Source organism: Melanerpes formicivorus, unplaced genomic scaffold, assembly GCF_026170545.1.
Source record: "Melanerpes formicivorus ecotype bairdi unplaced genomic scaffold, bMelFor1.0.p_v2 SCAF_4, whole genome shotgun sequence".
Classification (NCBI taxonomy): Eukaryota; Metazoa; Chordata; class Aves; order Piciformes; family Picidae; genus Melanerpes; species Melanerpes formicivorus.
Genome location: NW_027142356.1, coordinates 11,291,523 through 11,319,087, shown reverse-complemented (window position 1 = coordinate 11,319,087; position 27,565 = coordinate 11,291,523). Strand labels below are relative to the sequence as shown.

Sequence of the window (27,565 nt, the reverse complement as noted above, 5' to 3'; positions counted from 1 at the left end):
CTCAAGCAGAAGTTTGCCTTCGATTTTAAAATATCGTGGAGACACAGATGCTCAGCTGATGAAAAACCTGGACATGACTTTCAGTGCAGTCTGAAAATTTGGCCCAAAATCAGTAACAATATTGACACAAAGAGTACCCATTCAAAGTAAATATTAAAGACAAGTTAGCATTGCAGGCACAGTAATATTTAACACAAATAATTGACGGGTTTTATTTTTTTTGTAGAGCATAAACCTTTTCCCATTCATCCAGACCTACTGTGTGTTCGGGTATGTGATCATTATTGTGACTGATATGCACTGAAAAGGCTTTCATAGCAACAAGGTGATGTATGTTGATCTATTTGTAGACTATGTTGTGTGATTAATTTGATTCTTTCACAGCTTGAGGTTCAGTATGTGGAAAGCAAACAAACAAAAAGGTGTAAAATGTTTTATATGACTTATACCAGAAGCAGTGATTGTAATTTATTTGCTGCATTGGTAGTAATATCCACATAACTACCAGAGCAGAGTCAGAATTAATAATGACACTTTGATGGAATATTGGTCCCAGTGTAAGCAAGAATAGATATTCTACTGCAAAGTGAAACAGAAATTACCTAAGTGTTGTTAGTGTTTCTTGCAACAAACCTTTGTTGCTCTTTTATGCTACTTTACATAATAGCCATGACTGTATATCTCTGCTATAATTTGTAATTCTCAATGTAATTTTGCATTAATGATGTAACAATAAAAGTGTAAATTAGTGATAGGCATTGTGGCACTTTATAAAATGAATGTTACAGCCTTTGTTACACATACTCTAAGGATTGGTTTTTGTGGTTTTTTAGGATGATTTGGAGTTATCAGACTTATTTTTTCATTTTCTTACTTGCTTCCGTTTACAGTGGTAAGTGAATATATAATTTCTAGGACAGGCACACAGAGTAATGCAACTCTTCTGGAGGGGGAGATGACTAATAACTGCAGTCTGGTCCTGAGAGATCTGTCTTGGTTCTGCTGGGTTATGCTCAGTTAACTTTTGTTAACTTACATAACCCTACTCCCTGACATGGAACTTACTAATGGGGCTTTACTGGCATTGTCCTGAGACTTTCCCCTTCCCATGCTTCACTTTGCCCATCATATACAGGACCATACTATGGGCAGTTTTCTTTATCAATCTGAGGCTCATGACTACAAAATCAGTATCCCACACTGAAGAGCAAGGTTAGCAGCTGGTGGGGATGGAGGAGGTAGAGTGGCAGGCCGTGGATCTCAGCTGACTGTGAATCCGTGAGCCCAGTTCCCCAAGGTAAAACGGGAGCAGTAGTATGTGCCTGACTGTGGGAGGCTAGGTTTGGCAGCACTGGCATAAGCTGGCTCTCCCTTTGCAGCGGAGCCACAATGCCTTCCTCAGACACTGCCCCTGGGGTAGGAGTGAGGAGTGAAGGCAGCCCAGCAGCCTCCCTGGGAGACAGTGAGCTCTAGAGTCAGCAGCCTTTGTGAGGTTTTTTTGGGGTAGGTTTTTTTTGTTTGGTTTTTTTTTGCTTGTTTGTTTTGTTTTAATAAACAACCCCCCCCCACCTGCAACTTCCACTCTTAGTCACATGCTGCCACTTTGTGTGAAATTGCTAATTTTAAAAGTATCTGTGTAATACCTGCTTGTCATCACGCTTGAAAGACTTGCAGTAACTCCAGAACTAATTGCTTTACTGTGAGCTATAATTCAGAGTTCTCTTGATATGCTGGAAAATCAGAGATTGTGCATGTTTTTCAGTGTCAGTCTGTGTTAATGATTTACCTTGTTCTGTTAGCAAAAGTCAAACTTCAAAATTGCACTGCAGTTCCCTGAAATTCCCTCTGCTGATAAATTGTGACTAAGACCTAGTGCAGATTTCTATTCATTAATGTATTAACTGCTTGCTTTGAGGACAATTAGGTAACTCAGCTTTGTAGGAAAATGTTTGATAAAATGAAACTAAAATCTTGGAACATTTTTGAAACCTGGGAAATATTTTTATTGAAGTGTTAGATCTGGTGCAGTTATACACAGTACATAGTTTTACAGCATAAGTACATTTTTTACATGGCAATTTACACTAGAAGAAGTTAACTAAGATCCAAAATGACTGATACAGCAAATAATTGCAATATTCTTTTCTTTTGACTTCTCTTAGAGTGTTTAAAGTAATAGAAAATGGTTTGTTGATGACAAAATTGTGTGAAGAGGATGTGCTGAGAATAATAAATGATTTTTAGAGAAAGGTCTTGAGAGTATATAGATCAGAATATATGGGTGCTTAGGAAGTATAAATTGTGTAGTAATAAGAAATGAAAGTTTCAATATATTAGCATATCTTGCACATATGTCAAATAATTCCTTTTTAATTCCTTTTTTTTTTAGGGGATAAATTATATGTTTTGCATATGTTAGAATAGAATAAAATAGTTCAGGAAGTATAGAATTGCCTAAGTGTAGTTTGTGATTACATAAACAAAATAAAATCAACTTGTAATGTTTTAAAACTGTAAAATTCAATGATAGTTCCATTTGTTTTCACTTAAAATATATATATTTGATACAATGTGACAGCTCTATAAGTATCAGGCAGGTAGATAAAATGTTTTTACTTTTCTCCCATTCTGTAAAATACAGCGTTTTCTCTTTGTCTTTTAGCTAAGAAAAGCTTTTGCAGACACAGGAAACAGGAAAAAAAAATGACATATTGGTTATCATGCTATTCCTTTGGAGGGCAAAATACAAGAAGAGAGTGGACTCCTCTGCAAAGCAAGTCCTCTTGAGTGTTTTAACATGGAGGTATTACAAATGCCTTCATCTTGAAAGAGGGAAGGGAACAGGTTGCTGCTTAAGTGTCTTCATTTCACAGCTCTTCAGTGCATACGTGTTTCGTTACAAAGTTCAGTATGGAATTGATGATGAATTCCTGGAGATGTGAGGTAGTATTTGTGGTCATTTTCATTCTGGACAGTTCCTGAAACATTACTCCTGTAGAAGTATTTTCTTCATTGCAAAGCAAGTTGGAAGTGATTCAGGCTGGAGTGTGAGTGAGTAGAAGGTTTATGAGATGCTTGGAGACACTGAAGCTGTGCGCAGTAACACTGTCCCTGACTCTGGCCTCAGAGCATCTCTAAATGAAAAATAGGACTGTCTTCACACACAACTTTCTTTTTGGTCTCTGCACATCTTTCTACTGGTTTTCCTTTTAATGGTTCTCTGTACTGGTCTCTCTCCAAATATGATTCTGCCACTCCTGAGATCTGCCATAAGAAGATGCCTTTCTTTTCTGCTATAATGGTCTGTCTTGTGGCCTATCCTGATGCTTGTTCTTTTGCTTCAGCTCAAGCTGTCCTGCTCCATCATCGGATCTGAGGCATGGAATGGGGGGAGACACCTCAGTGAGTTTTATTTCTGCTGGAGAGCAAAGATGAGACTCTCAGAGAAACTGCTTCTCACCCCCTTCACCCTCTTTTCCTGACAAAGGACTGTCTTAGAAGCAAGGTCAATGATGAAGAAGAACAGTGGCTTCACCCTCTCATGGTGGACTGTGTCTGCTCCATTTTAATAATTTCTGCATTTTGTTATTCTGAATCAGAATGTGTGACTCAGATCTATGAAAATACAAACTTCGAAGGAGGAGACATCACTATGGTTTTTACACCAAGTGCCAATTACTGCCAAGTAGTGTGTACTTACCATCCTACCTGTCTGCTCTTCACCTATTTGCCATCAACATGGACTAAAGATCCTGCAAACAGGTAAAGTGTCCATGTTTATGTGGCTTTTGGTGGTCTCCTGTGGTAATTTTAGGAACTCAGTAACATTTTAACAGAACACAGGCACACAGGGAAAGCTACAGGGTTGCTGTGGCTTTAAGACTAGTGATCTGAGAGTATTTGCTTAAACTAAACAGGTGAAATTTGGCAATGACCAATCTTTCACACTTCCATACCAGCCCTTTCCAGAAAACATAATTGTTCACTCCCTCCTCTGTGCTATATATTTACTGTTAGGGATAATGGGTCACCCAGCCTCTCTCTTTAGCATACTTTTCTCACAATTAAGAACTTTCAGTAGCCTGAGAGGATAAGGATGCTCTTCCTTTCTATGTGTTTCTTCCTTTTCGTGTGTTTCTGTCCTCCAAATCCTAGACTCTGCTTCTCGCTTTAATGGAGCTCCCACATCCTCCAGGTAATCTCAAGTGCCAGCAGTGCCAACAAAGCAGATGCAGCTGTGCCCTATCTTTCTCCAAATTGCACTTGTCTACATTTTAATGTTGATGGATATTGGACAGCCTGAATTTCACCTGGAAAACACTTATGAAAGTATGTTTTGTACTGTAAAAGCTGTGAATTGCTGTATTTTAAACCACAGGTTTTCCTGCTACTTAAAAGACAGTGATACAGAAACACTGCCAAAAGTACATGTGGAAGGAGCTGTCTCTGGACATTCCTTGAAACAGTGCAATATCCAAATTAGTGGTAAGACAATTGTTCACATGTATGCTTTTTATGCTCTGTATCATGTAACAGATGTTAGAAAATTAGCATTTTGCAGACAGGGATAGAATCAGCCAAGCAGTGATTTGTATGTTCTTTGCCAGATCTTTCTCAAACACAGATTACAGAATCTACAGCTGGTTTCACACTTTGGCCCCAGCTATCCACCACTGAGGCTCCCCAGATGAGGTAATAGGGAGATCATGCTCCTGCAGGCACTGTTTCAATTACTAGAGGCAGATGGGAGCACATTTTAAATGGTAGCTCTAGTTCTAAAGATAAATTAATTGCTACAATTCAACTCCATCAAGCTGCTCATATGGCATGTGTGACTCTGCTTTTGTAGAGTAGATGCCCAGCAAAGCAGAAGCGCAAGTCACAAAATGATGTTGCTAATTTTTTGATTCTGTGTAATAATTTGTTAGCTGCCCCATCTTTTTAGCACGTGTGCTATGCACAGAATTAGTCTCAGCATGCCACACCAGCAGGTTATCAACAGGCATATTTAAAGCTAATTAAATGTCTTCTTTTAAATATGTCTTAAACTTGTACCATCATATTGATGTCATTAAGAGACCAGCTTTAAGCATAACATGGTAGTGCACAAAAATAGAATAAAGAAGAATATATTTATTCACTTCCTGACTTTGAAGCCAAGTGTCTTATGGATGCTAGGCTAATTCTTTATTGGTACAGCACCTCAATGCATCAGGGCAAAATGGGTCTTACTTAGTGCAAGTTCTCCATTGCACCTGTTGATGAACCAGTCGTGCAAATTGCTTTTGCTTGCCACATGCTTTTCAGAGCATTTGGAACATTTGAAAGCCCTTCCCTGCCAACATCCTGCTGCAGTGGTATTTCTGAGTAGCTTTGGTCCAGCAAAATAGATTTAAGTGGGTTGTTATTCTTTATGCTCTATAGACTATTTGATATCATGCGAGTTACTGTAGAGTCAGAGTATTCACACTAAAATGAAAATCTATCCATATATGTTTAAAAACCCCACCAAAGCTTGACTGACACGTTCTGTGGAAAGCCCTGACTGACTATGAGGCAAAACCTCCATCCTGCATGGGAGAAAGCTGTTTCAAACACCAGTCCAAATTCTTCCTCTGTGGAGTGTAAATTCAATCTTCTAACTCAAATGGGAGATGTCTTGCTTATAAGGACAGAATTTGCCTTTTAAACTGCTCTGTGAATTTGGAAGTGGGAACATATGTTTTAGTACTAATCCTGAGTTCTTGCTTTGATTGATGTCATTGTGGTCTCAGTCATAGTGGTGAGAGCTCTTCTCTTGTCTCACAGGCACTGTCAAAGTCGGCCTCTGTCCTGTGGTACAATGCTTTATCTGCATTTCCAATTTTGTTACTAGAAGTACATGTAAAGTATGAGGTATCTAAAGTGAGCATGGGACATGGGATATCGACTGGGGGCTGTGTGGCATGTACTATTATCTTTTGGGCAGTTTAGGGTGGGGAAAATACTAGAAGTGTGTTTTCAGTACTTGGTCCCTCTTTTTTTCACAGCTTGCAGCCTAGATGTCCATAAAGGATTGGATATGGAAGGGGAGATTTATGACATTACTACGTCTGACAGCTATCAACAGTGTCAGAAAAGATGTACCAATGACAAACATTGCCATTTTTTCACATATACCTCAGAGACATTTGAGAAGGCAAGCTTTCGGTACATGCAGGTTTGATCCCTTTCCTTGGGCAGCACTGTGCTTTAGTAGAGCAAATCTCAAAGCAGTCTGAGGTGTGAGAATTTACTCAAGGAAATAATTTCTCCTTGACTTGTCATCCTTGCAATGTTAATTCTAACTTAGAAATAAGAAAATGTCTGTAGTAAATTAGCTTTTGTTTGTCCATTGGTGAGAAAGACAAACTTGATTATCACACCAGTGGAGAAAATGAAAATCCTTTGAAGATATTGAAATGCAAATTATGTTGGTAGGTGTGCACCGTTATTGCTCAGTTAAATCTTGCTCTGCCTGTTTCTCTGAAAGCATCTTCAGAGCAGCCAGAGAAATTATTTCATTTTATGAGGCCTATATTTGAGCTTTAGTTCTGCTCAATTTTACAAGTTAGACACTGTTCATTTAGCTCTGTTCCTCATTTGAAGATTTTTCTGGAAACTGGAGACTGGTCTGGCCTTTCAAGGCCAGGAGGATGGTATAGACCAATAAGATGGCCTGTTCTCTTACCACTTTCTTTATTCTTTGTCACTCAGTAAAAAATGCTTCCTGAAACATACCAGTTTAGGAACTCCAACCAGCATAAAGGTGCTTGATGAGGTTGTATCTGGATTCTCTTTAAAGCCATGCCAGCTTTCTGAAATGGGTAACTATTTAAAATCTCTGAATCAGTTTAGTTTTAAGAGTTATGGATGATACAGTGATACAGTTCTCTGACAGGTATAAATGTTTTGTTATGTAAAATAATGTTAATATAAACTTATCCTTGCAAATATAGGTAGTACTTTCAGGCTCAAAGGAGGTTCTGATCTTTAAATTTGTGCATTTTATCATTTATCTTGTAAAAACCGTTGTCTGTTTGGAGGATTTAGAGAGTTCTTTCATAAGATTAGATTGATGAAATTGCATATTTTCCTTGTACCAGGGATGGGGATTAAAAAAGAAAAAGATAAAGTCCCATCAAACTCAAAGATCAGGAGAAATATAAAGCTTTCTAAATTAGGTTTGTATATTGTGTATGCACTTACAAATTTTAAATGAAGACCTGCAGCTTTCTAATACAACTGGCTAATATATGAGGATGTATTTGGTGTTTTGTGGGTGATTTGTGATGAAAGCAGCAGTTGATTCTTCCTGCAGTTAATAAGGCAAAAGTCTCAAGAGTGAAAGATCAAACAATGTGTCTTATACCTTCTTATTCTAAACTAAAGCATCTTTCACTTCCCCCTCCCCCCTCATTTTTTTATTTTTATCTTCATCTAACTTCACTTTCTCTTACTGTGTGGTATTTTCTCTTCTTAATGGTGATGATATTCTTCTACTTCCATACAGCCTTATTTTAGCTCATAGATAATCTAGTTTTCCCACAGAAATCACATTTTGTAGAGATTCAGCATCATTTTTCTCTATCAGTATGTTTTCTTCAGACTCTGCTATGCCTACTGTAAGAATAATCTTTGGAAACTATTGAAAAAGTAGTTTTGTTCAGGTCTTAATAATCAAGACTCTTACAGAAAAATGGAGTGTGAAGAATAAACAAAGAAAAGATTTTGTAAAGAGGAGAGAACAGTTTGGCTGTTCCCTCACTATGTGTTTGAGAGAGAATGGAGGGAACAATTATTTATTTATTTCCCCCATGTTCTGGAACACCCTGAAGCCTACAGCTCTAATACTAGACCTGGAGCAGGTTACCTAGAGAAGTTGGGGATGCTTCATTCCCTGGAAACATTCAAGGTCACATTGGACGGGGCTTTGAGTAACATGAATCCAGTTCTGGACTCCCCGGTTTAGGAGGGACAGGGATCTACTTGAGAGAGTCCAACAGAGGGCTACAAGGATGATTATGGGACTGAAGCATTGCTTTATGAGGAATGTCTGAGAGACGTGGGGCTTTTTAGTCTGGAGAAGACTGAGAGGGGATTTAATAAATGTGTATAAATATTTGAAGGCTGATTGTCAAGAAGGAAGAGATAGCCTATTCTCACTTGAGCCATGTGATAGGACAAGGGGCAATGAATGTAAACTACAGCACAGGAAGTTCCACCTCAACATGAGGACAAACTTCTTTACTGTAAGGGTCACAGAGCACTGGAACAGGCTCCCCAGAGATGTTGTGGAGTCTCCTTCTCTGGAGACTTTCAAGATGCATCTGGAAAAGTTCCTGTCCACTAGATTCTATGGTCCTGCTCTGTCAAGGGGGTTGAACTCAATGATCTCCAGAGGTCCCTTCCAACCCATAATATCCTCAAATACTCTGATTTAGTTGAAGGTGTCTCTGCTTACTGCAGAGAATTGGACTAGATGACCTTTAAATGTCTCTTCCATCCCAGACCATCCTGTGATTCTGTGACTTGGCCACTTGCTGTACTTTCTCAACAGATGAAGTTCTCTGCTGTCACCAAGTCATGTGTTTTGGATCATTTCACTGTTTTTACTGTCTTTGCAGCTGGTGCTTCCTTTCTTCTTTTGGTTTGGTTTGGTTTGGTTTGGTTTTGTTGTTGTCCTGGGATTTTAACTAGGACTTCAAATGTGTCTTTGGAGAATGTAACTCATTATTTTTATGAGCACGCTACCACTTCCTGTAGCTTCTGCATCCATAGTCTGATTGTGTGAATTATCCTGCTAAATCCCTGTTATCTTATTTTGGTCATGACAGGGGGCAAACTGCACATTATTCTTGTCTATTCTGCTACTTTTCAAATAGTGTTTAATGTTAAAAAGATCATCCTGTTATTTTCCTTCTAGTCTTCCCACAATCTTCTTAGAAATAGCTATTACCTTAATTATTCTAGACTTTGCCTAGAGTACCATGACTTATTCCTGGCACTAATTTAAAGCCTTCCCTATTAGATTATTCTGTATTCTCATGTGTCGTTTCTTTACTTCTCTGTATGAGCCCTCTTCCATCTTAGTAGTCCTCTCCATGAGTTTACACACTCAAAAGTGTCATTGAGAAATAAATTTTGGTCAGTTTCCAGTTTATCAGTCAGAAAGGACAGAAATGTAAATAAGAATAGAAATGAATACTCTGTAAACTTTGCTATTCTGATGATGCAATAAAAGTATTTACAATTCTGATGTCATCCCCCCCCCCCCCCCCCCCCCCTATTTTTCCCCCTTTTCTTAAATACAGATTGCCAAATGGACCTTTTTGAAGATCAGGAATTTTCAGGAATGAATATTACAAATTTTTTCACTCCCGATATTTCTGTCTGCCAAACTATTTGTACATATTTTCCAAAGTGTTTATTCTTTACATTCTTTACCAGGAAATGGCAAATAGAATCCCAAAGGTGAATATGAAAATTAACTTTAATTTTCCAAGTAGATTTTTCTTGTTTTATTATTAAGCACTATTGCCTTATGAAACATTTAAAAAAGTTCTTTTCAGGAAAGCACAGTTGATAGTTTCCTGTAGGTCTTTCATCTGTTACCCAGTGCAATCATGGGTTTGTTTGTTTGAAAAAAGAGTTACAAATATAAAAAAAACCCAACAAACAAAACCAACCAGACAAAACCAGAGCAAAACAAAACCTCAAACCAATAAACCTCCAAACTACTTTAATAATTTAAAGCTGAATTTTATGAAATTACCAAAAAAAGTCTTTTAGTTTCCTAGCAGTACTAAATTATTTACTTGAGAAGGCTTTTGATGAAGTTAACAAGATTAAAAATGTTTCTATTGAGCTTCCTTCGTTCTTACCTGATAGTGAGAATTGTTAAAAAGCATATTCCATGAAAAACAGAAGAATAAATTTCCAGAGGAAAGAGGCAAAGCTACATAAGAAATACTTTTATATATGAAATACTTGTACAGATGTAGACTTAAGAGAAAAAAACACATTTGAGAAAGAGCCAGTATGGAAATAATAAATTTTAGGATGTGAGAACAGATTTAACTTATTGTTAAAAAAAAAATTAATTTCAGGAATCTTTGCCTTCTGAAGACGTCAACAAGTGGGATACCGGAGGCACTTACATCACGAGAAAATGCTGTATCAGGCTTTGGTCTCCTTAATTGCAGAAGATCCTTTCCTGGTAAACAAGAGATTACAATAAAAATACTAATTTTGAAATTAATAGACTTTCTGATGCTTGGAATGCACTCATTCTTGCAGCCTGCCACTCTCGCACTTACACGCATATGAATTTTTTGGGAGATGAACTCAATGTCACTTATACTAAAGGACACAGAGCCTGTCAGCAGGTTTGCACAGACATGATCCGCTGCCAATTCTTTACCTACTTTCCCCTCCAAGATTCGTGCAACGAGGAAAGGTGAGGTATATTTTTTTTTTTAATCTTCAAAGGGCTCTTAATTATTCCACAGACTTGGCGAAGGCGGTAATGTATGTGTTCTGCATATAAAGTCACAAACTGATTCTTTGCATTAATTCATTGGCAGTAAGTGTGAGTGCCACCTAAGAATGTCCTCAAATGGATCTCCTGTGAAAATAGTACGTGGGCCAGGGAGGATCTCTGGATACTCACTAAGATTATGTAAAAAAAAAGCCAGTACTGGTAAGTGAGTCAGTGCTTAATTGATTTCAGTACAGAAGCCCAAACCTCCTGTTTTTCTGTTGGTGTTTTGTTTTGGTTGGTTGGTTGGTGGTTTTGTTTTTGTTTGTTTGTTTTTAAAACTTACTTATTTATTTTTAATTGGTTACATTGAATTGGTGACATTATGCCAATGGGATGCCTTGGGAAGTTAAAAATGTTCTGGACTTGGCCTGTTCTGCTAACTCTAAACAGCAACAGTACCACTGTGAACTTGTTTTTAATAGACTTCATCGTAAATTACAAAGAGGTCAGAATCTGTCAAGTATCTGTTTTGTGACAGATTGGTCCCTCTTCAGGGATCAACAGTAGTTTCATCTTAATTTTTTATTGGTGACTGAAAATTACCTTTAAGCACAGTTTTAAACAATTTCTCTAGTGTGTATGCAGCATTCTGCAAGAAGTATTAGGATTGTTGGAGGGACGGACTCTTCCCCTGGTGAATGGCCATGGCAAGTCAGCTTGCATGTGAAGTTGTCTCGTAAGAGACACACCTGCGGGGGCTCCATCATCAGCAACCAGTGGATTCTTACAGCTGCTCACTGTGTCATGAGGTGAGGCCTAAATGTAAATGTGCAAATAAAACAAAAAATTTCATCCAGCCTGAGATAAGCTGAGGTCTATCTCTTGTAAAAATATAAATGAGGACTAGATTAAAATAAATTGTTCTTGTATAATCAAAAGGTGAATTCCTAAGGTAAACTAGTCATATCCTTAATGTAAGTGGGGCTCCATACTTTTTCCCTTTGTAACATAGTACTGTACAACTGATGCTAAATGATTTTAACACATCTAGAAGGTAAATTTCTAGAGCAGACAGTAGATACCTACAGAAACATAGACATTCTCATGTGATATACACTTTTTCTTACTGTAATGCCATATTACCTATCAAGGAAAATCTGTTGCTAGTGCATTCCTTTTCATAAGCTTCTAACTACATACTTGGAGATTTCTGTGTGGCAATTAAGTGGTATTAATCCTAGAGCTTCAGTAGTGGAGTGCTCAGCAAGTTAACTTATTTGAGCGGGACACTTAAGTAAATCAGGGTGGGGAGTTCAATTAGTCTGCTTCTGGTATCTGAGCTACCTATTTTTATGTTACATGAAACATTCAGATTCCAACAATCCTGGTTTTGCTTTAACAGTTGAGGTTGGGTTTTTTTCCTGAATTCTATCAATGAGCCAGTTAGTACCCTATTTTTAAGGTAGATTTCAACTGTAAGAACAAAATTTAAAGCAGCCAAAACCTAAGACATTGCTACTTGTCAATCACCTATAAAGCAGGTTATCCTGTCATTTAAAGTATGAAAAGTATAATGCTGTAGTGCAGTGTGATGGGAGAAAAGGGACAAGTAGAAAAAGAAATGCTTCAAAAAATAGGATGTTGACCCAGAAGCATAGTCCAAGACAAGGCTTTTTTGCTCATGTGGTGTAGTACATCACCCTTTATTGTTTTCTTGTAGAGCACAGTTGCCAATATGCTGCCTCCAGTAATTAAACTCCTTAAAATACCCTAGATAAAAGCTATCACTCTCCAGCTGTTATGCAATGTAGAAGCTACTGATATCATAAAAGACAAAGGAAAAAGATATTCCTACAAAATATATATTTGAGAAAATAGACTTTATTAGTTGGAACTTATTAAGCCTAACTTATATTTATGAGTTCTTATATGAAATCTTCAAATTATTTTCAAAGTTTGTTTGAAATCATAAAGGTTAACTGCAACTTTTCATAAGTCTATGTTACTACACTTTCTAATCTATATTTACATGACTAGTGCCATTTCCTCAGCAAGTGTGAGAGTAGACCCTTCTTGACTTTATATTCCCAACCATACTTTCATTAAAAGAAAAGCTCTTGTGTAGGAATAAGTAGAAAGAATCTCATTTACTGCTTCAGGGCTTGAATTTGGCACTTGAAAATAAATAAATAAATAAATACATAAATTTATGAATAAATAACAGAAGAGAAAAAGAGAAAATAGAAGAAGGCAGAAGGGGAACGAGGATGGAGAAGGATCATGGCAATGACAATCTGAACATAAAGGAAAGAGGAAACTGATGTAGGGATGAATAGGCAAATAGGGAGGAATAGAAGGTAGTGGAGGGAATGGAAAAAAAGTTCATGTTATTTAGTTTTGAGAGTCTGAAAATGAAAAATGGGAAGAAATACCACAGTGCTGTTCCCTGTACACTCAGGAGTAATGAAAGATGTTGGCACCTACACACAATCTCAAAACTGTGCATATCTTTTGCCACAGACTGACTGACTCTCTTTTTCCCTCAGTCCTGAGAATCCCAACATTTGGCGTGTTTATGCTGGTATTTTAAAGCAATCAGAAATAAATGAGGATACAGCCTTCTTCAAAGTGGAAGAGATTATTATTCACCCTCAGTATAAATATGCACAGAATGGATATGACATTGCTTTAATGAAACTTGATAAGCCTATGAATTTTACTGGTATGTAGTGTATTCCAGAGGTCTTCTGAAAATGTGTTGGATATCACAGGGCTGGCATTGGTATGCAGTGCGTGACACTTGGGTTGGCTTCCTTTAATATGCAGTTACTGGGGTTTGAAGAGGATCTCATTCTGTTGACTTTGTAAAGAAAATTGGTGGCTTTTGTCTATGTGACTGGAATGATATATAGTGTAAGGAACAAAGCATAACATGGAGGCTATCCTGGCCTGTATCAGGAACAGTGTGACCAGCAGGAGCAGGGAGGTCATTCTGCCCCTGTACTCATCACTGGTTAGGCCATACCTTGAGCCCTGTGTCTAGTTCTGGGCCCCTCAGTTTAGGAAAGATGTTGACTTGCTGGAACGTGTCCAGAGAAGGGCAACAGAGCTGGTGAGGGGTATGGAGCACAGCCCTGTGAGGAGAGGCTGAGGGAGCTGGGGTTGCTTAGCCTGGAGAAGAGGAGGCTCAGAGGAGACCTTCTTGCTCTCTACAACTACCTGAAGGGAGGTTGTAGCCAGGTGGGGGTTGGTCTCTTCTCCCAGGCAACCAGCGCCAGAACAAGAAGACACAGTCTCAAGCTGCACCAGGGGAGGTTTAGGCTGGATGTTAGGAAGAAATTCTTCATAGAAAGAGTGATTGGTCATTGGAATGTGCTGCCCAGGGAGGTGGTGGAGTCACCATCACTGGAGATTTTAGGAAGAGATTGAATGAGGTGCTTGGTGCCATGGTTTAGTTGATTAGATAGTGTTGGGTGATAGGTTGGACTCGATGATCTCAAAGGTCTTTTCCAACCTGGTCTGGTCTATTCTATTCTATTCTATTCTATTCTATTCTATTCTATTCTATTCTCGGGGTAGTGTAGGTATCCATAAAACTTTAATGTTTCAGTTAGTTGTCTCTGCTGGTCAACATAAATTTTTAAATCATATTTCAGACTTTCAACTACCTATTTGCCTGCCATCAAAAGAAGATGCTAACATACTTTATACTGATTGTTGGGTAACTGGATGGGGTTACAGAAAAGAAAAAGGTACAGATAAACATTTAAACAGTGAGCTATTGAATTTGCAAAATTCATGTGGTAACCTCCCCCCCTTATTAAAAAAAAAAAATAAAAAATTTAAAGAATCTCCTTATTTTTAAAAAGAAAATTCTGCTGTATTCTTGGCTACCATTATTGCTATCTGGCCAGAATTGTAATGTAATTTTTAATTAGAATATAATTTTATTAAGACATCATAAGACTTATATGAGATGTGTATGAAATTGTCATTAAATAAATCCATGCCCTGACACATAACCTAGATTTTATAAATTGTTTGATACAATAGCTTGATATATGTAAGAATAAAACTTTTAATATGTCCTTTGCAGCCCTCAAGTATTTTTCCCTAGATCCTAGAATAATCTGCTGGTAAACCCCAGTATACATGGGGAGTGCACATTCATTTTCATGTTCCCAACTGAAAAAAGCCAACTGATTTACCACTGAAATGTGACGGTTTGAATTACAGTCTGCACATAACTCAAGTGTGGTTTTGTTTTAATTATTGTGTTCATATGACTTTTGTGATTCTGAAGACTGCTTATAAAAAAACCCAATGACTTTTGTGTTTTGATCATCAGACAGTTCACATCGTTTACTATCACACAAATAAAGGAAAATCCGTGTCACAGAAGTCTAACAACACTCCAAAAGCAGTGGCCTCCAACTTTGTAATGCCATTGTACTGGGATTTCTAGCATTTAATTTTAACTTTTATTTTGCTAGAAGTAAACATTTCTCTGTTACCTAGGTCATGTAGAAGATATTCTTCAGAAGGTTGCTGTTCCTCTCATGTCGAAAGAGGAATGCCAGGCAAGATACCGGAAGCGCAGAATAGGTGACAAAGTGGTCTGTGCTGGCTATGACCAAGGTGGAAGGGATGCTTGTAAGGTAATGAAAAGAAGTAGTATATAGTGATATATAGTGATATATTCCAGCTATTTATTCAAATATATAATTGAATATTGTACTTATTTTTTAATTGCCATTGGAAAAATATGGCTCTACATGGAGCTTTTGACTAATGTGTCACTTTTGCATGTCAAAAGAACTGAAAACCAAGGTATATGCAAAACATTTTTGTATGTGACATTGAAATAATTAGAGAGAGATACCATGAATAAGAAACTCTGGGTATATGTATACATATATCTCATCCATTTAGGGAATAACCAGTATTCCTTTCAGACTATCAGAAATCCACAGAGGGCAAGTATAGTATCTCAAAGCATTTCTGCAATAAAAACCTATTTCATATATGATGTCTCTGTTTCTTGAGATGAAATACTCTACATGAAAGCACACTTTAAAGCATCCACTGTATACAAACCAGAACAGAGGGTGCTAGCCATGCTATTGAAATGCACAGTGGGTGGAAGGCTAAAGACAACTTGAGCAGGCTGTTCTGTTCGTTATTAGAATCGAAAATGTCTCAACAGCATGAGTTCAGAGTCACAAATTTTCTGTTTGAGTGTAAACTCATGCACTTACATCAGTTTAAATATTCTCAGTTAATTTATTCCAAAAGACAACAGTCTGATTAGTAAGATTAAATTCTGTATCAAATACAGTATTTTAACTTCAAGCATTTATCAGTTAACATTAACTGTGGTTGGTATTGAGCAATTAGAAATAAAAATACTTGGAGTTGGGAAGTAATTTTTGCTTTATTCCAATTAAGCATTCTTTATCTGATACAGTGTACTAGAACATTCTGTTTTATGAAAATAACACACTTGCTATTGTCTCAACAACTTACAATGGCCACACTACAGAACCTTATGCTTGGAATGATCAGTTAAGCATAGGAAACAAAAACAGAGGTGTGTTTTATCCAGGGGAGGACAGCATCACTCAAACAAGACAAGCTATGAGGAGAACTTGTTGCCAAATCTACTGTTTTTTCTCACTTGCACACCTTGTAGCCTTCAATGGTTTTAAAATCATGTGCAGCTTTAAATCACAGTAGTTTTAAAAATTAACAGGAAATGGAAAATATTTTCAATGGCTGGAAAGTATTTAAAAGTCAATTTACTGGAGAAACAGAAAACCTGCTTCAGTACCTTGTTAATTAGCCTTAAGTGAAAGTAATTGAAATCCAGGCAGTTATGCTGGTGTTAATGCTGAATGATGCTGATTTTAATTGAGGCTTTCTGAGTGAAATACTGACAGGAGCTGTTCCTTCATGCTCTGCCTTTCTCCTGTGATACAGGGAGATTCAGGAGGGCCACTGTCATGCAAGCATGAGGAGCTGTGGTACCTGGTGGGCATCACCAGCTGGGGCAATGGTTGTGCTCGTCCTAGGCAGCCAGGTGTCTACACAAAAGTTGCTGAGTATTCGGACTGGATCCTAGAAAAAACTACATAGCACAGGAGTTACATTCTGGCTCAAAATGTTGTTGTGGGATAATAACTCTAGGAGTAATGTGGTGAAGTGTCTTAAGGTTTTTTTAAATGGTGTTTCCTCTTAGCCTGGAAAGCAAAAGACTTGATATAAAAAAATACGGAAGAGCAGGAATGGATGAACATTGCTATTATTAAATAAAAAATGCAGTAATAAAATTAAAACTCTGTGGTCACTGATTTGGCAGAAAAAAACCCACTGATTTCTTCTGTCCCTGCTAGCATAAAATTGGAGTGAATGAGGTTGTATGGCATGTATGGGCCTGGGAGCTGCTTCTGCATTCTGAGATTTGAACACAGCAATGTAGATTTTCCTCCTTTCATCACATTTGGTTGAAATGAACCTACCAGTTCCAAATTTACCAAAGGGCATGTAGAAGCAAAGCTGAGACAGGGAGAAGTCTATACAGTTGGTGAAACCCTGTTTTCTTAGGGAATTAGCCACAAACCTGGCCATCCTAACAGAAAATACAACCCAGAGGCTTTGTCAAGCTCTTTAGTATCAATTTTGCAAGTATAGTAACGGCCCTGTCTTTCATATATGTTGTTTTGATTTCTTTGGAAAGTTTTGTGATAAGAACTATAATGTGGGTCTATATTCCTTGAGGCAGAATATCCAGGAAGTCCATAAAAGAATAAACTCCTTTAGAGGCATCGTATATCATTGGTCATTGCACATTATGTTTTTGTTTGCCAGATCTCTAGCTCTTTTTGATTAAAGAAACAACTCTCTCATTTCTATTTTTTTTTTCCCTCCTTTTTATTCTTTATGGCCAAACCCTAACATTACTATTAGAAACAGCAGTGAAAAGTTTGTTGTTTTCCTATAGTAAGAGGCAGATATTTTACACTGAATTGGAAAGGAAGGCACAGGACTTAACATATGTCTTTGCCAAACTTCATGAGCTTGTTTTCTAATGCCCTAAGATACTTTAATTGCTGAAAATATGTCTTAGAGTGCTACTCGTAATTGCCATAAACCCACACTGAGTATGTTGTGGAGATAAACAGCAGGGGAGGTTTTTAAAGTAAATGAGGTTGTGAAGATTAGAAATTAAACAGGTCAAGCTGCTGAAAATTACTTTTGGTGCTTTATTTACAAATAACACTGAGGAAGAAAATGTAATTCCACACCTACAAGCTACAAACAGTTGTACCTGTTCTTCTGAAGAGCCCTTGTGATCAGAGTGCTTCTCAAAGTGTGCAGTGCTAAATTGTGTTCATACTCAACGCACCTGAAATTCCAAAGCTGTATTCAAAGGCTGGGGGTTTGGTCTTGCCCATTTCCAAAGAGTGACAATTCAAAGCAGGGATGAAAAAAGTCCAAATGTAACAGGAGGAGAGAGGGAATGGTACTGCTGTGGGCACAATCTTGGGAAGTAAGGGCACTGCCTACCCTCAGTCCTGTAATGGGCTCCTGGAGACAGGAGATTGCATCACAGCTGGTGCAGAGTGCTGGTTTCCCTCTTTGGGAAGTCCTGTGCTGATTCTAAATGTTTAGAGATCCATCAGACAAAGTCTGGCATGTGGTGTGGGGATTGGACAAGGGGGAGAAGGAAGGCATATTATTGTGCTGGAACTTTTTGCCAACACTGCAGAGGCAGAATGAGAGATAAAGGGGCTGGTGTCCTTTTCATGCTCTGCTTAATCCACAACTGGTTTAAAATATAAGAAAACCTCAGACATGCTGTCAAAAATCTAGAGACTTAAATAAGGCACTGAGAAAGGAAAAAATGAAAAACACAGGGAAAAAAAAAGGAAAAGTGGTTCTGTCCTCATGGGAAAGGAATGAAGACAGCTGGAAAAGAGCTGCTGAAGGAACAAAGGAATTACTTCAGTATGAAAACAGAGACTGAAACTCTCTAAAGAAGTATCGTCAGGAGACTGTCCCAAAATACCCATCTGCCAACATACTCAAGCTGTGTATTTGCTGAAGAGCATATGCAACGTCAAACTAATAACCTTCAATGCTTTCTCTTCATAATGCAATGACCAGCTTCTTTTTCAAATGCATGCAAAATGTGTATGTTTTATTTTTGTGTATGTGTTTTGGTTTGTTGGGTTGCTTTTTTTTCTGCTATGAGACATTTGGGTTGATTGCTATGGGAGTAATGAAGGAGAATGGTGCAGCTCAGCAATGCCCTGTAGACCTCTGGAGCTCCATGTTTATTTTCTCAGAAGTATATGTGGTGACAGCAATATGCCAAAGGAAAATCAGCTGTTTCTGTGGAAAGGAGAAGGAATCAGTGACTACATACATCCTTCAAAAGAAGCTGATGAGCAGATAAAATATTTTATGCCAATATATTTTCACCTAAAGCTGATATCATAGTATCATAGTATCAATCAGGGTTGGAAGGGACCACAATGATCATCTAGTTCCAACCTCCCTGCCATGGGCAGGGACACCCCACACTACATCAGGCTGGCCAGAGCCTCATCCAGCCTGGTCTTAAGCACCTCCAGGGATGGAGCCTCAACCACATTCCTGGACAACCCATTCCAGGGCTTCACCACTCTCATGGTGAAGAGCTTCCTCCTCACATCCAACCTGAATCTCCCTACCTCCAGCTTCATTCCATCCCCCCTAGTCCTATCACTACCTTTAGTGAAGCTTCTTTATTAGCTGTCGGTTAATCTCCAACAAATTGCTGATAGCTAAAAGTGAGTAGCAGGAATAGACATATGTGGAGAATGAAGGAGTTCCTGGGAGCTTTACAGAGTCCTTATGATTTCATTTAAGAAGAACTACATGAGAGAATGTCTGACCTTTCTGTGGATTTATACACCAGCATAATATGTCATTCACAGAGACTTTTAGATAGAAACACATTGGTGTTATTAAGTGTTATGTTGCTTGGGCTTTCTGGTAGCAGTAGGTAGCTAGCACTAAATGAGTGGCACTTTATGACCTTTATTTATTCTCCCTTCTCCTCTACCTCCATGGGGAAAAGTAATTTTTAAAATCCAACAACTGCAACCTCCACCTTCCTCTCATTGAAGAAAAGCGTGGCTTTATACTTCAAACCTACTTCTGTGCTGATACAGAACATAAATGTCAGTGCTTAAGTTATTTTGATTAATGGCAAGAGTCTCTGGTGGTATCATTATTCAGCTTTGAATGAGACAAGACATACTCAACAAAAGAAGAAATGTGACTAGGGGAGAAGGGAGGAACAGTGGTATGCCAGGGGGAACGGAAGAATTGTGTAGAAGGGAAAAGACAAGAATATGTCAACTTTGGAGCTGCTTTTCTCTTCTGGGCTTCCTAGGATTTGTCTGTTTTGTCAAATGACTCAAAGCCATAAATTTTGGATGATCACTGAATGCTGCCATTTTTCTGAACTCTATGGTTAGAAGAACACAGCAAACAGTTAATAAAAATGTTATATGGATGAGTCCATATAACACCACACCATATAACCCAAAACTTTGGACTTCAAAGAGTCTAGAACTTTAAGAATAGCAGAATGGGGTGGTGGGAGGGCTGAAATAACTTAAACCACGAGAAGCAAATGGAATAAAGAGGTTCGGTATTTCTTTCCAGTAAAGGTATTTATTCTGCTTATTTACAGGAAGCTTTCTACAGCTCTTGGTGTTTTCCTGTGGTGTGAAATAACTTCCAGTGGTTTTGTCACTAGGTGGCGCTTTTGCTCCAAGTTGTCTCTTTGATAGCTGTATTGAGGAAAGGCACTTGGCGTAGCTTGGGTAAGTAGGAGTGGTGAATCCCAAAATTATATTTTAATTCCTATTGTTAGTGAATAACAGTAAACAATTAAATTAGAATTTTCATTTGTAGAACTGAGAGAGTTCAAAGGCAGTGAATATGTTTAACTCCACTTTTCTGCACAGCACAGGGACATCAAGAGATAGCAGCACATGAAGGCTGACAAAATCAAGTCAAGCAAGTGAATTTTGCCTACAGCTCCCTGCCTATGGAACCCTATGGTATTTCACATTTTCATAAATATGCATCAAAAACATTGAAAGTCACTGCCAAGGCCCCAAGCATATCAGCTCACAGTGGGGGCTTGGCTTGAGGCCAGCTTGAGCTTAGAGTCTGGCCCTGAATCAGGGAACTGGAGGAAATATCAGCTTGGGAGGCTGTGTTTAAGCCTGGCCCACACACACTACTGCAATTATAATCTTAGAGCAAATTTAGTCTGCATTTTAATAATATGTGACTGGTTCTTGCCACCAAAAATACAACTCATTTTTAAGAATTTTCTTGTCTGGAAAAAATCTGTCACGACACTGTCTGAAATGGATAAATTGCTCAGGAGTGGGCAGAGAGGAAAATCTGAATTGCTAGTCTCCACCATTTGCTACAGACACAATCAAAGGAGATCATGTAGAATGATCTCCCAGGTACAACAGGTTCCTGAGAAGCAAAAGGGTAAATAATGTTTTGCTGTTCTAATACAAGTCTATCATCTTAAAGTGACAATTGATCTTAGTAAAGCTTACACCCATCAGGCAGGAGGACAAACAGGTCCTTTATGTGTATCAGTGAAATAATGAAGTAAACAAACCAAAGATTTAGCAGTTTTTTATTTTGTGCACTAAAGAAGAGCCAGTGGCCTTAAGTTACAGGAAGAAGAATGCTGAGGGAAAATTGTCTAGGTAGAGAGAACAAAGCAGTGGATAGCAGACAGCCAAGGATATTGTGGAAATTCCATCACTGGAAGTATTTAGGGATAGGCTGCACTGGGGTTCAAATGGCCATAGCTTGTGGGAAGGTGGACTAGACAATCTTATTTCCAGCTGCTGCCTGTGTACAACAACAATAAATATAATGGATTAATGATTTTTTTTTCCTTCTATAATACCTATCGTGTTTTGAACTTGAAATATAATCAGAAAAATATGTTTGCCTTTCTTAGCCATTTTTAAGCTGATTCAGTCCTTTCATTTCCACCCCCAAACCCAGAATTCTTTATTAGAGACTTATTTTCCTTCTCTGCAGTTATGTTTGCTTAGAAAGGTCAAGTCCATTTAAAATCATAATAAAGTGAAAGGAATCAAGAAAAATGAGAAGATAAAATAGACCTAAAGATGACTGATATAAAGACATGAGTTAGTTGTGCCAGCTCAGTAAATGTGATTTTTGCCCCAAACCAGGAAGCAGAAGGCTTTGCAGTGACCTGGCAATGCAGGGACTCAGCACCTGTCTGTGTCTTGGCCTAAGCTGTTTGTACCTTGGTTTAACAGTTGTGCAGTGATCAATGACTGCTGCCTGACCTGTTTTAGCTTGAGTGATGGGAAACCATATGTGGTAAAGGCCGAAGAGCCCCAGGGAACTAGTGTGCAACAAACAGGCCCCTGGGATAACAGGGCTGGAGGGAAATCATTCAAATGTCAGCTGGGAAGCAGACTGAGAAAGCAGCAGACTGATAAAAAGCATAAAAAGTTAACTTTAAGCAGATCTTTGGAATCCCCACCATATACATCACACTCCTCTCTGTGAAGGACTGAGAATGCTGATGGTTGTTGGACACCAAACATCCCCTCTACACCCTCCATTCTCCTGACAGTCTCTCAAGGAAGTCTGAAACCATTGATCTTAGGACCCAAGCAGACACGGGAAAGGCAAATACACATCAGTGGAAAGGGGTACACAGTAGGAAGGGCTTTTTTTTTTTTTTTTTGTTTTCTATAGCAAAATTTCCTGTATTATTAATGAAACTTTTCTGAGTTAATTGGGCAACATGGATTATAAAGTTGTTAAAACATTAGCTGGACTGACAGTACATTTTGAATGAGTGTGTGTGGCGCATTTCATTTTTTGTTCAGTGATATAAAATAAATGGGTTCTGGAGACATGCAAGGCAAAAGTAGAAAACCATCTGATGGTGGTAGCAGAACTTCACTTTGGAGTATTGTTATCCATTGATTGAAAAACAACAAAACCACTCCTTTTGCAGCTCTTTCTGTTTCTTCTGATCTCATATAAATGGAAAACAACAATTCTACTCCTTTTGCAGCTCTTTCTGTTGCTTCTGAACTCATATATTACTCTGCATAATACAATGGAAATACATCTCAGTTAGCCTCCAGGCACTACCTAATGAAAAACATTGGTAAAAGAAATAACTCATCCTGTCCTCATAAATACAGTTGCTATTGACATATGAAGATTTTGTACTTGGTTGCTATTGATTATTTTTTAATTTTCCACAGAATATTCTGCATTTTATACTCATTTTAAAGCTGCAGCTGCTAGAATAATAGGACTTGGTAGGAAGGTCACCTTGATACATAGAAAATACATTTCTGTGTCTTGTTGTTGCAAGGAAGAAGACTGAAAAACATGACCCATGGCCATCCTAGAGGCTTACAAGCTACCATTAGTATTTGTAAGCAGTTTCTCTGAACAAAAATTCTCCTGATATTAAAGCCTTTTTCATTATTTTCAGAGTTCTGACTCACAGCTCTCACACTTACAGCAATGGCAATGCTACGTAAACCTTCAGATGAAGGGTAAATCTGAACTGAAGATGCAGGCTGAATGTTCCACTAGAACTTAAATTCAGCAGAACCTGACCTGAACTTCTTGCATTAATTTTTACCTATGGCACAGATTTTTTTTAAAAATTAAGTTGCTGACATTGGCTCATCAAAGATGCACAATCAATGTGCACTGCTGAAATACTCCAAACCTGAGAGCAGCCTTGGTAAACAGACCAGAAACGATACATCAGGGCATGCCATTACTTTTCCATGCCATAAGGGAGCTCTCTGTATCAACACTATCCAGACCTACAGCCTGGAGAAGAGGAGGCTCAGGGGAGACCTTATTGCTCTCTACAACTACCTGAAGGGAGGTTGTAGACAGGTGGGGGTTGGTCTCTTCTCCCATGCAACCAGCACCAGAAGAAAAGGTCACAGTCTCAAGCTGCATCAGGGAAGGTTTAGGCTGGATGTTAGGAAGAAATTCTTCATGGAGAGAGTGATTGCCCATTGGAATGGGCTGCCCAGGGAGGTGGTGGAGTTGCCATTGCTGGAAGTGTTTGGGAGGAGACTGGATGGGGTGCTTGGTGCCATGGTTTAGTTGATTAGATAGTGTTGGATGATAGGTTGGACATGATGATCTCAAAGGTCTCTTCCAACCTATTCTATTCTATTCTATTCTATTCTATTCTATTCTATTCTATTCTATTCTATTCTATTCTATTCTATTCTATTCTATTCTATTCTATTCTATTCTATTCTATTCTATTCTATTGATAAAATTAGCCTGGGAGTAATCTTTCAATTAAAGCTGGAATTTGAAAGATCTGGTTAGTTGGAGTATGTTGCGTAGTCTTCTATTCTTCAGGACTACCACTTATGATCCCTTTGTAAATTTCTTTGCTCCAGACTGGATAGTGAAGTCTCCAAAGTAAATAATAATAATAATAGCACTGTGTTATCATTAAAGCAATGTTTTCATCTGCTGTTTCTGTGATTTAATTGATGGAGAGACTTCCAACAGCAGTGTTTCATGGATGCACTTAAAATGGTGTGATGACCATCCACAATACTTAAGGGCAGACGAGATTAAAGAGAGAGAGCTCATGTTTCCTAAAGGCTTTTTCTGAGCATGAGGGACACCCATAGTGAAATGACTCATGCATGGCTAGTGAGACACTGCTTTTTCAATTAATTGTTTTTGGAACCTTATTACCTGCAGTTGTATGTGGCATCAAAGCAGCCTGTTTTTTTTTTTTTTCTATATGCTTTGATCCAATGCAAAATGTTACTTTATAAAACTTCTAATATTACATTTGATTCATTAAAAAAAATCCATTCCTTAATGGAAAGGAATTGATATGCAACTAAGAGTAAAATTCCTCAGTAATAGTTACAGGATAACTAGACATTATGAGTAGGTTAAACAGGATTGACCACATATGGAGGACATTTGACTATATCTCAAGAAATCTGTATCTGGACTCCATGGTAATCCATGAGCAGAGCTCACTTCAGTTACCCTTACCAAGTTTATTTTTGTTTTGTTCCAGTTATTGTATTGCAAAATAGATGGGCAGTGGAAGACTTTTGCTGAGGTAAAAATAGTACTTCAAGTAGAGGTACAATTATATTTCCATGAGATAGCTTGCAGGAACAAAACCCCCAAGTTTTCTAGACAATCATAAAAGAGGTGATTACATAGTTAAATGACTTATTTCTGTGTCACAGAATCACACAGAATCACTGAATGTTAAGGGCTGGAAAGGACCTCAAAAGATCATCTAGTTTTACCCCCCTGACACAGCAGGATCCTCTATACCGGATCACACAGGAACATATCCAAAAGGGTTTTGAATATCTCCAGAGAGGGAGACTCCACAAACCCCCGGACAGCCTGTTCCAGTGTTCTGTCACCCTCACAGTGAAATATTTTCCCCTCATGTTTCCATGGAACTTCCTATGCCTCAACTTCCACTCATTGCCCCTTGTCCTGTTATTGGGCACTACCAAGAGGAGCCTGGGAGGGAAATGATGAATGTAGATGATAAATGTGCAAGTTTTCCATGTGCATGTGTTGTGGTGCTATTTTCTTTTTTTTGGTTTTGTTTGTTTTTAAGAAACTAATGAGTCTTGGTGGGTTTTTTTGTTTTGTTTGGGTTTTTTTTTTTTGTTTTAGGAAATAGGATAAGAGTGGACACTAAACTAGCAATGTTCAATTCAGCTGCTGGCACTTTACTGAAGTATAATGCTGAGATGGATACTGGACTTGTGTGACAGATGCTATGATTAGTTTTGTAAATAATCAGTCTGCTGTTTTGTTTGGTGTTGCTTATCCATCTTCATTGTAATGTACAGCCAGCGGAGGTTTTTGACTGCTTGGAATCATTACATTTCCCATGTCATTAATCTTTAGTGTATGAAAGGCTCCCATGAATCAAAGGCTTTTCTAAGCATGGTAGAGACAACAAAAGGGGTTATGGCAATTTGTAGAATGGATGTACACCCCAAACAGCTTTATAACAGCTATGGAAATTCTGCTTTGAGAGACTGTCTTTTTAATTTATATATATAAACACGTGAGAAATACCATAAGCTAAGACTAAGTACCCAGAAGGATGTTGGTCAAGTTAGCCTACCTGTTAACTTTTCTAGATATGGTGCTCAAAGAGCTTTTGCTGTTGTGTTCTGAAGTCATGATGGTAAGGCAGAAAGTAAACAAATATAAACCAAAGGGGATTTTGGATGTTCTTTAGCTTTAGATTGCAAAGATTTCTAGTGAACATTATGTTTTCACTGAGTACACTTAGAAAGTATTCACTTGATATGAAGTTAGTTTTCTTAATATTTGAGCTTCATTTTATTTTAACCTTTTTTTATTATGTTTCAGGCCATAGGACAAATCAGATAATTGAAAAAAAAATCACAATTTTAAACAAAACTTTTTTCCTTTTTAATTTGTTGCCAATAATTAATTTCTTATGATTAAATGCAAATATACTTGGACAAAGACTCTACGGAAAAAGAAATGGGGATATTTTGATTTATAAATGTGAATTTTTACAATTTGTTAAAGCTATTGTTCACTGTATGGTTTTTTTGGCTGAAGCATTTGGATGAATTTGATCTTTCTTTTCCAGAAAAAACAAAATACAAAAAAAGATGGAGCACTAGACTGTGTACTTTCCAATGAAGTAGGAAATACCTGACATTTTGAAAATGCCACTCAAATCTTTTATTTCAATCCACCTTGGCAAATTTCCATTATTAATCAAATGTTTACTTTTCTGGCAGTACCACCAAGTCTCAGGTGAGTAAATCTAGCACACATATGAGCTCTCTAAGGGGTAATAAGACCTGAATTTTTAATCACAGCGTGGCTGTTATGAATGTCAAAAAGTTTCTGAATGCCATAGCAGGAAGCATCTACCCTCTGATGGAGGTAGGCTTCTCACTTGCCAACTATTTTCACATCATACCTAAGAACATCTCTCACACAAGGCAGCTGAACACTCCACATCTTGTGAAGCATGTCAAAAGTCAGGTACTCAGTGTGTCCATCAGGCCTCAGCTTTGACTACATAGTTTTTATATGGTAAGTAGGACTCTTAAGGCATCATAGTCTCTGATAAACTTCTCTTTCTCTCTGTGTTGCATGCATTTGCAATAATAGAATAGAATAGAATAAACCAGGTTGGAAGAGACCTTCAAGATCATCGCGTCCAACCTATCACCCAACACCACCTAATCAACTAACCCATGTAACCAAGCACCCTGTCAAGTCTCCTCCTGAACACCTCCAGTGACGGCGACTCCACCACCTCCTTGGGCAGTCCATTCCAATGGGCAATCACTCTCTCTGTGTAAAACTTCCTCCTGACCTCCAGCCTGAACTTCCCCTGGTGCAGCCTGAGACTGTGTTAACCCCATTAAATACCCTTTTAATCTTCAATGCTTTTATTTATCATTACTTTGTCTCCTGGGACCAGTGCTTTCACCTCACAGGCCATTTTTTTGAGTTATTAGAAATATTTTTTAAATCAGAAAGGCTAAGTTTCTTCCCCACTACTGTATGAGTTTCCAGAAAAACTGAATAGTGTAGCAAAAATCTTTGTGTGAGAGGATTAAACAAGTATCTGCTGTAATAATTACTTGTTAAAGACAAAATTGGAGTTTTTCAGGCCTCTTGGACATCAGTGAAGAAGTTAGAAGAAACTGGAGGATATGCTGGTGCTAAGCTGTACACGTACTGGCTCTTCCAGTGCAATGTTAAGCCATACAAAAGATTAAAATTTATGGCTTAAGGGAAGACTGATAAAAGAACTTGCACAAAAAAGTTGCTGATGAGAAAAAAGGATAGGAATAGACTGGGAGAGCTAAACACACTTTGGCAGTTAGAGAATGCAAACATACAACAGGGCAGCAAGAGGAGAAAATGAAGTTC

General features: G+C 38.0%; 1 protein-coding gene across 8 annotated transcripts; it reads left to right on the top strand.

The window, feature by feature from the left end:
* The first annotated feature begins 210 nt into the window (after positions 1-210).
* Positions 211-27,087, top strand: LOC137440617 (plasma kallikrein-like). 8 transcript variants are annotated; one of them, XR_010987203.1, is made up of 17 exons: positions 249-325; positions 834-892; positions 3,600-3,762; positions 4,379-4,485; positions 6,030-6,189; positions 6,736-6,845; positions 9,333-9,492; positions 10,128-10,237; positions 10,318-10,477; positions 10,605-10,720; positions 11,136-11,310; positions 13,048-13,223; positions 14,158-14,253; positions 15,020-15,159; positions 20,247-20,379; positions 26,262-26,431; positions 26,795-27,087. XR_010987203.1 is itself a non-coding variant. In XM_068136914.1 (15 exons), exons 2-15 carry the CDS (start codon positions 835-837, stop codon positions 16,634-16,636), a joined length of 1,887 nt encoding a protein of 628 aa, XP_067993015.1. In that variant the 5' UTR covers positions 211-270; position 834; the 3' UTR covers positions 16,637-19,237. The 8 variants fall into 8 exon arrangements, 5 of the variants coding, with proteins under 5 accessions (XP_067993015.1, XP_067993014.1, XP_067993017.1 ...); XR_010987202.1 differs by having other exon boundaries at positions 26,262-27,087; XR_010987204.1 differs by lacking the exons at positions 26,262-26,431; positions 26,795-27,087 and adding an exon at positions 20,524-20,784.
* The last annotated feature ends 478 nt before the right edge of the window (positions 27,088-27,565 follow it).

Coding starts and splice junctions, on each gene's coding strand:
- LOC137440617 (XM_068136914.1), top strand. CDS start 835: ATGATTTGGAGTTATCAGACTTATTTTTTCATTTTCTTACTTGCTTCC. Junction 4,486..6,029: donor GTGCAATATCCAAATTAGTG/GTAAGACAATTG, acceptor TTTTTTTCACAG/CTTGCAGCCTAGATGTCCAT. Junction 6,846..9,332: donor ATGCCAGCTTTCTGAAATGG/GTAACTATTTAA, acceptor TCTTAAATACAG/ATTGCCAAATGGACCTTTTT.